This window comes from Nicotiana tabacum, chromosome 17 (genome assembly GCF_000715075.1).
Source record: "Nicotiana tabacum cultivar K326 chromosome 17, ASM71507v2, whole genome shotgun sequence".
Lineage (NCBI taxonomy): Eukaryota > Viridiplantae > Streptophyta > Magnoliopsida > Solanales > Solanaceae > Nicotiana > Nicotiana tabacum.
In genome coordinates, this window is record NC_134096.1 from 526194 (window position 1) to 541957 (window position 15764).

At 39.3% G+C, this 15764-nt stretch overlaps 1 protein-coding gene across 1 annotated transcript; it reads left to right on the forward strand.

Annotated features, from left to right (window-relative positions):
* The first annotated feature begins 8406 nt into the window (after positions 1–8406).
* On the forward strand, positions 8407–8835 carry LOC142171461 (uncharacterized). The gene has a single exon (XM_075233817.1). The coding sequence runs from the start codon at positions 8407–8409 to the stop codon at positions 8833–8835; it is 429 nt and encodes a 142-aa protein (XP_075089918.1).
* The last annotated feature ends 6929 nt before the right edge of the window (positions 8836–15764 follow it).

Consider the following 15764-nt stretch of genomic DNA (forward strand, 5'->3'; position numbering starts at 1 on the left):
CAATTCTGCCACAAGAACAAGGAAGCGAAACTAGCAATTAATTCGGGTTTTTCGGCACTAGAATTACTTTAGAAGACTTGAAATCACCTAGGGTTGATATTAAAAACTTAAAGGTGTATTTACAGAACATAAAGCACTTAAAACAACCTCCCACACGAGCTGGAACAACACAAAATCAGCAACAACAAGAAGAACAAGAAACTTACTAGCACCACGGGATTCCCGACATTTGATTTGTGTTGTTTGCCCTTTGTTTGGGTCTTGGATCATGAGAGAAACTTGAGAGAATATTTTTAGGGTTATAAGGTCTGAATATACTGAAAATAATGACTTAAAACGGGGTTGAGGTATCTTATATATGTCCAAATGTCTTAAACCGCCTTTGTGGGCCCCATAGAGAGCAGCTTGTCGCACTCTCGTGAAAACGCGAATATCTCTCTATTCCGAGATCGTATCGACGAACGGTTTAATGCGTTGGAAACTAGACTCATAGATCTTCAATTTTATAGGTAGATCACCCCATAATTCCAAGCACATTGGGAGAAAAATGCAGTAACATTGACCTAATGTTTAAGTAAAATTATAAACCTAAGTTGCAACAACTTTTATCGACTTTTTTTTCATAACTTGCTTGACTTCAAGACTTATGATGCGGATATTATATGATTTAAATACATCAAAACATTACCTCTTGGGACAATTAATCACCTCTAGTGTTACCCGAAAATACGGGTTACAACATCCTTGATTAGCTTAACTTCAAATACTTGTTAACCACTCTTATACACCCCTGTATCGTTTAAGACCAATAGGATTAACTTATTATCATCTCAAAGATAATCTCTTCTTGGATTTACGTCGACTAACTTACGGCGTGATCTATGATATGCGAATTTTGGTTGTAACATCCTCTCCCCCTTAGGAACATTCGTCCTCGAATGTAAGGGTTTATGGGGTGTCTAACTCATCGTGGATTCCGACGGAGATTTCCGGCTGAGTTTCCCTTATAAAATGGACCCTAGCCAAACTTACAAGCAGTTAAACCCAACCTATGGCCTTACAAGACTATACAAAGCATTGTGGATATGTACATTATTTGCATATCACCATTTTGTATTAAAAAAAAAAGGATTCACAAGCTATTGCTTACCTCATAGAGTCGTTCCACCTTATAATGTGTCCTTCTTTCCCCCGGTATCCTCGTTATTTTCACTCTGGAATAGGTAAGGGTATTTAGACTTCATCTCCTCTTCTGCTTCCCATGTCATTTCTTCTATATTTTTGTTCCTCCATAATACTTTCACGGAAGCTACATCCTTTGTTCTCAGCTTGCGGACTTGTCGATCTAATATAGCCACTGGCAGTTCATCATATGATAGATCCTTTGTAACTTGTACATCTTTGATAGGGACGACCCGAGAAGGGTCTCCAATACATTTCCTCAACATAGATACATGGAATACCGGGTGGACAAATTCCAATTCAGATGGCAATTCTAACTCGTAAGCAACCAACCTGTCCAATTCATCGAAGAATTTTGTACGGCCCAATATACCGCGGACTCAACTTACCCTTCTTCCCAAAACGCATAACACCGTTCATCGGCGAGATCTTCAGGAAAACCCAATCACCAACCTCAAATTCCAGATCACGACGTCAGACATCGGAATAAGATTTTTGCCTGCTTTGTGCCGTCCTCAGCCGCTCTTGTATCAGTTTCACCTTCTCAATGGCTTGGTGAATCAAATCTGGCCCATATAATTCTGTCTCACCGACTTCGAACCATCCAACTGGTGATCTACATCTCCTCCCGTACAGTGCCTCATACGGGGCCATTTTAATACTAGAATGGTAGCTATTATTGTAGGCAAATTCTATAAGTGCCAGATGGTCATCCCAATTCCCCTTAAAATCTAGAACACATGCTCGTAGCATATCTTCCAGCGTCTGGATGGTACGTTCAGCCTGTCCGTCAGTCTACGGATGGAATGCAGTGCTGAGATTTACTTGTGTGCCTAAACCCTTCTGAAAAGACCTCCAAAAGTTAGCCGTAAATTGAGCTCCTCGGTCTGATATAATAGATACCGGCACACCATGAAGCCTAACAATCTCCTTGATATACAACTTCGCATAATCTTCAGCCGTGTAAGTTGTCTTAACTGGTAGAAAATGGGCAGATTTTGTAAGTTGATCAACTATCACCCAAATGGAGTCAAACTTATGATAAGAGCGAGGTAATCCAATAATGAAGTCCATATTAATCACCTCCCATTTCCAGGTCGGAATCTCTATATTCTGAATCAATCCACTGGGTTTCTAATGCTCGATCTTTACTTGTTGACAATTAGGACACTGGGCTACAAATTCTGCAATAGACTTCTTCATGTTGTCCCACCAATACTACTCCTTAACGTCATGATACATCTTTGTCGAGCCAGGATGGATAGAATATCGGGACTGATGAATCTCAATCATAATCTTCTCTCGCAACCCTGCCACACTAGGCACACATAATCGGCCCTGGTATCTCAGTGTCCCATCTCCTCCGATCTTGAAAGCTGTAATCTTACACTGCTGAATTCCCTCTCTCAATATTACTAAGGTAGGATCTTCATATTGCCGTGCTTTTACCTCGGCTACCAAAGATGATTCTGATGTATTCTGTACAGTAACACCTCCGTCATCAGAGTCCAACAATCTGATTCTCATATTGGCCAGCTGGTGAAGCTCTTTGGTCAACCCTTGTCTACCTGCCTCAATATGTATTAAGCTTTCCATTGACTTACGGCTGAGAGCGTCTGCCACAACATTAGCTTTACCGGGATGGTACAATATCTCGACGTCATAGTCTTTCAGTAATTCAAGCCACCTACGCTGCCTCAAATTCAACTCCTTCTGCTTGAAGATGTATTGTTAACTCTTGTGATCTGTGTAGATGTCAACATGGACGCCGTATAAGTAGTGCCGCCATATCTTCAAAGCATATATTACTGCAGCCAATTCCAAATCATGAGTCGGGTAACTCTTTTCATGCTTCTTCAATTGTCGTGATGCATAAGCAATCACCTTCCCACGTTGCATCAATACGCACCCCAAACCTATACCTGAGGCATCACAATATACCACATAACCTTCTGTTCCTTCTGGGAGAGTGAGCACTGGCGCAGATGTCAATCGATTCTTTAGCTCCTGAAAACTATGTTCACAAGCATCAGACCACTGGAACTTGGTAGCTTTCTGTGTTAACTTAGTCAATGGTGCTGATATAGAGGAAAACCCTTCTACAAACCGCCTATAATATCTTGCTAGCCCCAGGAAGCTGCGGACTTCTGACGGTGTTGTAGGTCTCGGCCAATTCTTCACTGCATCGATCTTCTGAGTGTCGACACTAATACCCTCATCAGATATCATATGGCCAAGGAATGCTACTGAGTTCAGCCAGAATTCACATTTAGAGAGCTTAGCATATAACTTATGATCCTAAAGGGTCTGGGCATAAGCCTGAATACGGGAAATATCCATGCCCTCTACCAAGGAGGCTGTTATGCACTCATTTATCAGATGTGGTCCCAACCCGTTCACGATCAGGTGCACCCTATCACTCATCTCGGTCACCATATGGGGAGTATACCTTGCTAAAGAATCAAACTGTATACTATACTCTAGTACACTCATATTACCCCGTCGAAGGTTCAAGAACTTATCAGCTCTAGCTCGTCGTATCTCAGCTAGCAAGTAGTGACGAAGAAAGGCCTCAGAAAATTCCTTCCACACAGCTGGAGGAGCATTCGGACCCCTAGATCTCTCCCAACTATCATACCATAAAATTGCTAAATCCCATAACCGATAAGAAGCCAACTCTACTGCCTCCGTATCACTAGCATGCATAACCCGCAATGTACGATGAACCTGATCAATAAATGTTTGTGGGTCCTCCTTGGGATCTGATCCGGTAAACACTGGAGGGTCTAGATTAATAAAATCACGAACTCTCGCACTAACCGGTTTATCAGCAACAATGGTATTCTGCCTCTGAGCCTGAGCAGCTACCAAGCTAGTCAATAATTGCACCGCACTGCACATATCATGGTCTGTAGTGCCAGACGGAGGAACTGGATGTACTGCGTGCCTCCTAATATCCTCTGGAGGAGACGGAGAGGTATGAGACGGCATCTCACTCTGAGCCTCACTTTGGCCTGCTCTGGCTGGAGGGACCTGAATGTTACCCTCGCCCACAGCTGTATCAAGCCATTTACTAATCGCTTGCTTCCTAGTCGAAGGCATCGCTGAAAGAAAACAATGTGAATATTAGATATGAACACTTACGACTCAACTCTACGCACGATCTAGATTTAGGAAGAAGGTAACAACCCTAGATGTCATGTAGCCTCCTGATTATAAATGTGGCGCGCTACACATCCATAATCAAAACTCTACTAGACACGGCTCATAGACAACCCCTAGGACAGACTTGCTCTGATACCAAGTTTGTCACGACCCAACTGGAGGGTCATGACTAGCACCCGGGCCATACTTGCCGAGCACCAACGTACATTTTATCTAACCTTCCTTATTATCTTTAAGGGCCGACAAGACCAATATAAATGGTAGACATGGATCATGAACATCCAACAATGAAAGATAATGTCATGAACATACGTAACATGGGACGACAAGACTGTCAAGAAACTATATATAAGGTACGAGCTACCATGGTGCCATGAAAGACTATACAACAAAAATCAGCCGACAAGGCATTCCAAACCATACATGAGTCGACACCTGTCTATGAGACTCTAAAAGAACATAAGTGCTACAACATTGCCGGAACAGGGCCCCGACATACCCATAATGTCTATAACAAAAATGCATACCAAGACCACGGCAAGTCCGGAGAAAGGATCTTGCCAATAACGCTGAACCGGATAGCCTACTGTGATGGGGGAGCTGCGTCTACCCGTCTATCAGGACCTGCAGCACGACATGCAGCATCCACAAATAAAAAGGACGTCAGTACGAATAAAGTACTGAGTATGTAAGGCAGAATAGCATAAGTAAGAACAATAATGTAAATAGTGATAGGGAATATACAACCTGTGACATCTGGGTACCTCTGAGGGCTATTGACATGAAATACATGATACATACATAGATATATACATAAACTTTTAAAACATATGCCTTTGTGGGCATCATCATCATCATATTGTACCCGGCCATAATAGGCTCGGTAAAACGTACCCGGCCATCATAGGGCTCGGTAGAATCGTACCCGGCCACGTGGAGCTCGGTAAAACCCAACTGATCAGTGGTTGCACAATAGGTGCCATACCCGGCCAACTATAGCGCGGCTCGGTAGAGTAAAATAGATACCTATATATGATGCATGCTGGACTCATTGGAATCACATTTTGAACCTTTCGGAGTGACGTAAGGTCGGTATCCTTCGTACACGTTATTAGGATTAACTCTTCATCAAGAATCTTATAAGAATCAGGAACTACCAACAACATTGATAATATAATAATAAGAGAAGTAACATCAATATCAATCGTTTCATAAGAAGGGCAGCAATGTAAGTATTGCTAGCTTCTAAGAGTAGAGTATCTTTGGGAGCTCGTTCATTACATTATGTACAATCAGAGTCGTGCAAAAGAATGAAGGGGTAGCCACACATACCTTGTATATACTGCCCAACCTCAAGCTATGCAAATATCACGACTCCTTAGTCTACAATAAGAGAAATGACACTATCATTATCATTTAAGCGTCGTAACTATTATGTATCGACCGCAACCTATTTTATGATGAAACGGACAGCACCTCCCCTATTTATATGACTTCACACAAGTCAATACAACCACCAAAAAGCCCAAACAACATCATTAATAATCATATTGAGCCTCCAAAACAGTCCACCAACTAACAACATTACTACCAAGCCTTTCGATATATATTTCACAAGTTCTAGCATCAACGACTTAGCCACAACTTGGATAATCTTAAATATATATAGAGTAAGAGGCTCCTTACCTTTAAACAGAAAGAACAACTCCAATTTGACCTTAATTTTCTACGAAATATCCCTTCAATTCTGCCACAAGAACAAGGAAGCGAAACTAGCAATTAATTCGGGTTTTTCGGCACTAGAATTACTTTAGAAGACTTGAAATCACCTAGGGTTGATATTAAAAACTTGAAGGTGTATTTACAGAACATAAAGCACTTAAAACAACCTCCCACACGAGCTGGAACAACACAAAAATCAGCAACAACAAGAAGAACAAGAAACTTACTAGCACCACGGGATTCCCGACATTTGATTTGTGTTGTTTGCCCTTTGTTTGGGTCTTGGATCATGAGAGAACCTTGAGAGAATGTTTTTAGGGTTATAAGGTCTGAATATACTGAAAATAATGACTTAAAACGGGGTTGAGGTATCTTATATATGTCCAAATGTCTTAAACCGCCTTTGTGGGCCCCATAGAGAGCAGCTTGGCGCACTCTCGCGAAAACGCGAATATCTCTCTATTCCGAGATCGTATCGACGAACGGTTTAATGCGTTGGAAACTAGACTCATAGATATTCAATTTTATAGGTAGATCACCCATAATTCCAAGAACATTGGGAGAAAAATGCAGTAACATTGACCTAATGTTTAAGTAAAATTATAAACCTAAGTTGCAACAACTTTTATCGACTTTTTTTTCATAACTTGCTTGACTTCAAGACTTATGATGCGGATATTATATGATTTAAATACATCAAAACATTACCTCTTGGGACAATTAATCACCTCTAGTGTTACCCGAAAATACGGGTTACAACATCCTTGATTAGCTTAACTTCAAATACTTGTTAACCACTCTTATACACCCTTGTATCGTTTAAGACCAATAGGATTAACTTATTATCATCTCAAAGATAATCTCTTCTTGGATTTACGTCGACTAACTTACGGCGTGATCTATGATATGCGAATTTTGGTTGTAACAATTTATCAACCTAGAACATCAATAAAGTCTCAATTTTTAGCAGATTTTGTCGCAGATTTTAATAAAAAAATAATTCCTGAAGTAGAAAAGGAATTACAAATTTTTACTGGAGCTAATCCAGGTACGTGGACTTTATTTACTGATGGCTCTTCAAATGTCAAAGGAGCTGGTTTAGGTATTGTCTTAATCCTACCCTCAGGTGAAAGTATAAGACAAGAAATTAAATGTTACCCTATTACTAACAATGAAGCATAGTATGAAGCTGTAATTACAGGTTTGGAACTAGCACAAGAACTCTCTATAGAGCAAATCATGATTAAAAGTGACTCTCAACTGGTAGTCAATCAGATGTAGGGAACTTACATTGCTAGAGAGGCACGAATGCAACAATACTTCGAAAAGGCACGAGAACTGGTCAGGCAATTCCAATCATCAAATTTTGTGCAAATACCCACGGAAGAAAACGTAGAAGGAGACGTGTTGGCTAACCTTGCTTTAGTTGCTGAAGTAACGAGTGAAGAAAATGCTATTGTAATACATTTATTTCATTCAAAACTTGACCAGGATAAACATGAGGTAAGCTTAAATAATTTAACCTGGGATTGGAGAAACGAGATTGTTATTTTTTTGCAGTATGGGATCGTACCTGAAGGCAAGAAAGAATCTCAAGTGCTTCGACGAAAAGCTGCTCTTTACTACCTAATACAAAATAATTTATATCGAAAAATATTTGGCGGTGCTTTAGCAAGGTGCCTTGGACCCAATCAAATGGAGTACGTGATGAGGGAAGTACATGAAGGACATTGCGGAAATCACGCAGGTGGAAGATCTTTAGTTAAATCACTAATCAGGGCAGGATACTACTGGCCTAAAATGGAAGAAGATGCGGAAAAGTTTGTAGCCAAATGTGATAAACGTCAACGATATGCCAACAATATGCATCGACCTGCAGAGTTATTACATACAGTTATTTCCCCATGGCCATTTATGAAATGGGGAATGGATATAGTAGGGCCTTTACCACAAGCTAAAGGAAAGGTACAGTTCTTATTAGTGTTAACATATTACTTTTTAAAATGGGTAAAGGTAGGAGCCTTCAAACAGGTACGAGAAAAGGAGGTGAAAGACTTCATTTGGCGAAACATTATATGTCAGTTTGGAGTTCCAAAAGAAATCGTATGTAATAATGGCCCACAATTTATAGGCTTGAAAATCACAGAGTTCTTTCAAAGTTGGCAAATCAAACGAATAACCTCTTCACCTTACCATCCCGTGGCAAATGGACAAGTTGAGTCAACAAATAAGATTATAATCAATAATTTGAAGAAGAAACTAGAAAAATCAAAAGGGAATTGATCTGAAGAATTATCAGGAGTGTTATGGGATTATAGAACCACAACAAAAACAGCCATGGGAGAAACTCCATTTTCGCTTGTGTACGGTTCAGAAGATTTAATCGCAGTTGAAAATAGAGAACCAAGCACGAGATTCACATTGGCAACGGAAGAGTCGAACGACGAGGAATTCAGAACAAACTTGGACTTACTCAAACAAAGAAGAGAAGCAGCTTTAATACGGATGGTGGCACAAAAGCAAATCATAGAACGATACTACAATAGAAAGGCTCACCTCAGGTACTTCAAAATTGGGGACTTCATTCTTAAAAAGGTTTTCCAATCAATGAAAACAACCGGAGAAGGAAAGTTAAATCCAAATTGGGATGGACCCTATAAAGTTCGAGGTATCGCTGGGAAAGGTTCCTACGAGTTAGAAACCATGGATGGCAAGGTTTTACCCTCGAGTTGGAATGTTGTTCATTTAAAGAAATACTATTTCTGAGCAAAAGAAATACCCACGGTCAGGTATCATTCAATTACGATTTTTTTTTGTACAGCTAAAATTATACTAACAATTTTAGATGATAGGAAAAAAACTAGCCCACACCAAATGATGATATTAGACCTGAAAGACACGCGGAAGCAACATTATTTCCCGTCTAGGGTTGCAACCTATGATGGAAATAAAAAGGGTTAAGCAGTCATCATCTAAAATATTTATACCTCCGAGTCCCGTATGATTTTCCTTTTCAGGAAATGGACCACATGGAAGGAATAATCAAGTGCTTGAGATTTCTTACTTCAAAGCTCTAACACTTGGGGGACTATATATATGAAAGGCAAAGAAGACTGGAAAAGTCAGAATTCGAGTCAAGCTTAGAATTCGAGTCAAGCCTGGGGAAATCAACCCAACAAATCGAAAGTTAAGAGCAAAAACACAAGCGTAATTCAAAAAACCTATGATGAGGAATACACTCGTGGATGTAAATTATAAAATCTTACGAATATGTAGGTTAAAGGCAATATTTAGTCATGGGTTGCAAGATATACTCTTGAATTTTGTAAAATCTGTTATAAGGAAAACAGTTACGAAAGAATTGTATATGATACTTGAATACATGTAAAGTATTATACAGTTTGGAAGTTCACGCAATACAAAACTTCCTCAAATTATTCAAAGAAACATGTGTGTTCCTATTCCTTCTTTCGTATATTTACACCAATATGAAGTTTAGACGTCTTCTTCTTTAAGTGTCATTTATAAAATGGCCCTCTTTTAGAATTCGTGCTTGTTCAAAAAGTCACGGAGTATTGAAGCATTTTTAAATGCATAATAAGAGAGTAGTACAGAAACTCAAAATAAGATATTATAAGAGTTGAACAAAAACTCGGAAATTATAATAACTTGGTTAAAACTAAGTATAAACTTAGTTTTGACCGAATTGTTTTATACAAAACCACAAAACAGACCAGGGGTAAAACTTTTCAAATCATTACAAACCCCAAAACGGACCAGGGGTATACTTCCACCAATAAAAAAAACAACACTTCAAACTTTTCAATCAAACTTTCACTGTGGGGAAGGATCTGATACAGTATTATTAGAAGGATTCAAGTTGGCATCAGCAGCAGCAGAGGGAATGACTTGAGCAGAGGAGGGTTGAACAATAGCTTCACCAGGAGTAAGTTCATCACCCTTGGGAATGCCAACCTCAGGTGAAGAAAAGCTTTGACTCTGCTGAGTTTTCTCAATAGTTTCTTTAGTTTTTGCAATTTCAGCAGCTAAGTCAAATCCTTCCCGGCTTACCTCCATTAAAGTTTCAAGGCGCGTGTTCAAGAAATCCTAACTAACGTCAACATTAGCCTTGTCTTTAAGGGCTTCATAATCCCTCTCCCACTGCTCAATCTCAGTTCTTAGCTCCTCATTCTCATTCAAAGAAGCACCATAAGAAGCCTGTAAGGGGGTAAGAGACCTCTCTAAGAACTGAACTTGGTTAGAAGACGCACAGAGATCTTTTTGAGTTTGGGTGAGCGTTTGAACAAGCTCCCTGGCGTAAACTTTGTTTTGGTTGAGCAGTTCCATTAAACCCCTAATTTCTTCAGTGGCTTTGGAAAGCTGTTCAGAAAATGAAGACTCGAGAAGGTCTTTATCTTTGCCCGCTTGACTGGATGAGGATTTCTCAACTGCCAACTCTGCTACCATTACCTTCACCTGCTGCTCCAAGGTACACTTTTCTTCCTCTAAGACTTCTTTCTCAAGTTGAAGGCCTTCAAACTGTTCCTTCTAGTTGTCCGCTTCAATGCGATAGTCGTTCATTAACTGCTCAGTATGGACGATCCTCTTCATCATCTCCGTTCCAATTAGGTTGATCTACACAATGAAAAGGAAAATGTGATTATCAAATATAGATGAAAAGGAAATCACATGCAAAATAAAAATCTAAGGCTTATACCTTTAAAGATGAATGTACAATATCATTCATCCACGTTAAAGAACTGTGGCTTTCCAATTTGGACTTCTCAACTGGGCCAATCAATTGTTTCATCCATACATCAGCTTGGCCAAATTTCTTCAGAAGATTACCATCCTCAGGAACCTCGATGGTAACTCTTTTCATTACCCTACTGTTACTGGAAGAACTAACTTCAACATGAGAAGTTGTAACAATAGGGGAAGTTGAGGGAGTCAAAATAGCCATGGGCGAAGCAGTGGTAGCAGCAACAGGTGCGGGGAACTGAGGATCAACTGGAAAAGAAACAGAAAAAGAGGCAAGAGGCGTTTCCTCGGAAACAAAGCTGAAGTCTGCATTATCAAACCCACGAGAAAAAAGTTGTTCTGTAGCGTCACGGGGTGTGGTAGGCATCTCTTCATTAGAGCTCACTAAGGTAGCACCTTCGGGATCGTGCATAGGAAAAGAACTAGGAGGAGGAGTAGCTTTGTCATCCTAAATGACACGTCTCCTAGTTCGAGGATTACGAACTAACGAGTATTTATCCCCTTCCTCTTCACCCTCGGAACTGTGTGCTCTATCAGCTTTTCTTTTTGATGAGGAACTTAAGATCATCTCTTGAGCCATCGACAGAGCGAGTCTCGAAGAAGCAATAGATGCGGCACTCACACCTCGAATAGGAAATCCTAGTAAAAAGAGGAGTTAGTAAATTTTTAAGTATGGAAGTAAGGTAGAAAATAGAAGAGAAAGATACCATGAGTCTTCACTTTCCAACCAAACCTATTAGAAAGGTACTTCCAGGACCTTTCTTCCATAGGAGCAACAGTTAACAATGTTTCTACCCAACCACGGAAGTTTAGAATCTCCTCAATAGCTTCCATGGTTGCTAAAAAAAATAGTCACGAGATTGCAGGTTCTTCACAAAACAAAAAAGAGAAGGAAAAAATCTGAAAAGAAACTTACGTGCAAAGTTCCACTTTTTCTGGAAAAGGCATGTTCTCCTCACCCACTTGTGGGAGCAGCGACGAATCGGGCATACCAACCACGATCCTTGTCATCTTCAGGGCTTACTAAAACACTCTTACTCCTGGACACGAGAGTAAAAATCCAAGAACAAAATAACTTGGGTGAAAAAAGATGAATCAAATGATAGAAGGTAAAGGGTAAAGAGGCCAAGTGTGACAAGTATCTCAATCATTCCATAGCTCTCCATACAATAGGGCCAATCTGTCCTAAGCAAACGTTGAAAAAATGACAAAATTCTATGATGACTGGGTCGGTAGGTGGTTTGAAGCCTAATGTAAAGGGATATGTATAAACATCAGCACGATCATGAGAACTCATAGAAGTAACTTGATTTCTAATTGCTTCTCTATCAGTAGAGAAGGAAAGTTCTGCGGGAATAATCTCATCAACAGTGGGTTCACGTAGCTATTCGCTAGAATCCCTATTTCTCGCAGAAGATCTATGAGAAGAAGAATTCCTAGTTCTAGAAGATGAAAGGGTAGTAATACTGGGTTGAGAAGAAGAACCACGGATAGATACATACCCTAAACTACGCAACCTGCCACCTCTTCTACTTCTGATAGAAGAAGATGAAGGGGGAAGTTCATCTACTATAGCTACTTTACGAGGATCAAGATTTGGAGAAGGCATAGTTGTATAAGAAGGTAATATATACTGATGAACAAGAACTATTATGAACCAAGAACACTGTAGAAAGTTTTTACGTAAAAACAAAGGCAAATGAGGTATTTATACGAAGAAGCAACCGTCATGTAAAGGGGGTCATGATGGAAACATCATAATAACATAGTCACTCAGTAACTGACGCAGCCGCAAAAAAGCTCCAAAACCCGCTGGAGAGTTGCAGAGCCAATCAATGAATACCACATGTCACATGCATTAAATGAAAGTGACATATGATGCATTGGTTCTGAAGATAACACACTGATACATGAGAAACGCCGGCAAAATATTCCCGCCATAAATGTGATACATTTCCCAAATATTCAATTGCTGAATAATTGGTAAGTGAGGGGACTATATGTATTGGTAAAAATAAATATTGCACGTGGAATTAAATGTGTGGCTGATATGGCAAGGCACGTGGATCACTAAAAAAATGACAGCTGGAAAGATGCATTAAAAGAGACACGAGTCATAAAAGATACGAGAAAATCACCCATGAGATGAAAGGATATGGTCGCTCAAGTCTAAGTAGTTAAATGAAGAGGCACCGACGGAACGAATCAAGACAGTAAAGAGGGAAGATTCATGAATCATCAATTAATGAGCATGAATGATCACAAGCGTTACGAAATCTTCATGAACAGTTACGATTACCAATCATAACGTCTCATTAATATCATTAATGCTCATAATGATTTGGTCATAAAAGGGAAAAGATGTTGTACTTATAGACTCCTATATAAGGGAATGAGATGTCACTTGTACAGGGATGCTCTGATTATTATTGGAATATAATTACTTTCTTGTGCTTTGTATTGATTATTTTGTCATTTCTTATTCTAATTTCCTTTCTTATTTCTTAGAGAATATTGAATTTCTTGATTCTCAGTAACCCGAGTATTTCTAAAAATAGACTTTGATTGAGAATCTAATTCCTTGGTTAAACACCGATTACCTGGTAGTCAAGGACAAAGTATCATTGCTCTTCTCTTAGGGCTCACAACATCTATGTCAATAGTGGCATGATAAAGATCCATCACTCAGCTCTAACGCTTAACCTTCTTTGCCTGTCTAATAGAAACTTATATTCTTTCATTAATTTTACTCTTTCTATTTTTTGGTTTCTTTTAGGAATATTCTTGATTTTTAGTTTTGGTGTCCGATGTTATCATCTTAAGTTGCTATGACTTTTACCAAATTGCTGCAACTAAGTTACTTTTACTGTGATGGTTATCCTGATTTAATAGGTAAACCAATAACTCATAGCCAACTGATAAAGATTGCAGAGGAGTTAGAAAAATGTACAGTACGTCTTTGATATTTTTTTTTACTCTACATGCTCATATGTCAAAAAAGAAACTTAAACTTATAATTGCATTTCTCGTAGTTATGGAGGTGTATGTTGATGTGTGGCAATAATTCCATAGTTTTGTATATTATATGCCTTGCATTTTACATGATTTAATGATAAATTGTACTTTATTTGCGCATAATGGAGTCTATTTTATGTGTAGGTGAATTGGAGATGAAAGTAGAGCAAAAGGGATACTTAAGCGTTGAAAGTGTTCTCGAGAATAGTGAAAAGGATAGACCTGGCGAGGCCAGCCTAAGGCCAGGTTGGACCAGGCTTGAGCCTGGCGAGGCCAGCCTAAGGCCAGGCTGAACCAGGCTTTAGCCTGGAGAGGCCAGCCAAATTCCAGGCGTTAGACTGGCCACGCCAGGCCTGAGGCCAGGTCCAATCTGAGTTTTGAAGACATTATTCGTTATGGGTTTGACTAGGACTCGGCCCACACGTTTAGGGTTTCTTCTACACATATAAATAGACCTAAAACAACACTTGGAAGGCATTGTTTTTGTAGCCATAGGCAATGAGAGCTGGTGGAATCACCTCTTGGGAGTTAGAATCATCTATTTCTACATCTTTTCATCGTTACTCTGTATTTTAATTATGAAAAATATTTGGGATATTGTTACTATGAGTATGAGTAGCTAACTTCCTAATCTAGGGTTTTGATGGAACATATTGAAGGATGATTTTCTTGTAATGTTAATATAGATTTACCGTAGTATTTTCTCTATTTGTTCAACTATATTATTCTTGTGGTTGATTGAAGGGCGCTCAATTAGTTGTGCCTATTTAGTATGTATTACTCGGGAGATAGTGCATATTTATGTAGTTATTGAACAACATCACTCCTAAACGTATATGAGGGATCAATACGGAGGTTTAAAGGTGGGTTTAGGGATAACGAAACCTTGATGCGATCTGAGTGAGTTGTGCTTAATGACAGCTAGCGTAATTCGGGAGAATATGCCTAGTAAATTGTGGTAATTACTCGGGAGAGAGTTACGACAGTTAGAGTGCTCATGGTCGATAGAGAAGACTTAGGAAAATTTGTAGAAAATGTAGCGGAAAAGATTCCGACAATAGGGGAAATCACAACCTTAGATCATTCCAATTCTTGTTTACAACCCGTCCGTAGTTAGTTGTTAATTATTACATTTTCATTACATAATATTTAGATAATAAAACCCAATCTGTTACTTAAATATTTTTAAAGATTCATTGTGTGAATTTGTGCGAGTCTAGTAGCTTTGTTTAATAGGTTAACTCCCTATGGGATTTGACTCCGGACTTACTAGCCGGAATATATTTGCAACGACCGCTTAGTCCTTTTTTTAAGGCATAGTTGGGCGTGATCAAATTTTGGCACCGTTGCCGGGGAATTAATGGTATTAATTACAGCTAAAAGAAGTGCTAGAATTCTTAGTGTAGTCAATTTTCCCCATTCTAAACAAAATACGTTGAAATTTTAACCTTTGTAGGCTTGGGTGTTACATGTGCATGCCTAGGAATTCCTCAAAAACTGGTGAATTTCTTGAAGCGATATCAGATCCTGAGAAAGTTTTCAAGGCACTAAATCGTGCAAACAAGAGAAGCAAACAACAACGAAACTCGAGAGAACAAATTGAACCAAACATGGCTGACGGAATAGAAAATCCAATAAACAAACGAAACAATGAGAATGAACCAAACATTCAGGGTGTGGTGCCACTTGTACCATAAATAACATTATATGATTAGGCACAGCCCACCACCGATAATCTAGCAACTGCAATTGCAGTCCATCATATATAAGCAGAATCATTCTAAATCACAAATAACATGATACATTTGTTGCAAAACAAGGGACTGTTCTCAGGGTCGCACATTGAAGATCCTCAGCAGCACCTGAAGAATTTCCTGTCAATATGTTTAACGCAAAGGCAACCTAACGTAACACCGGAC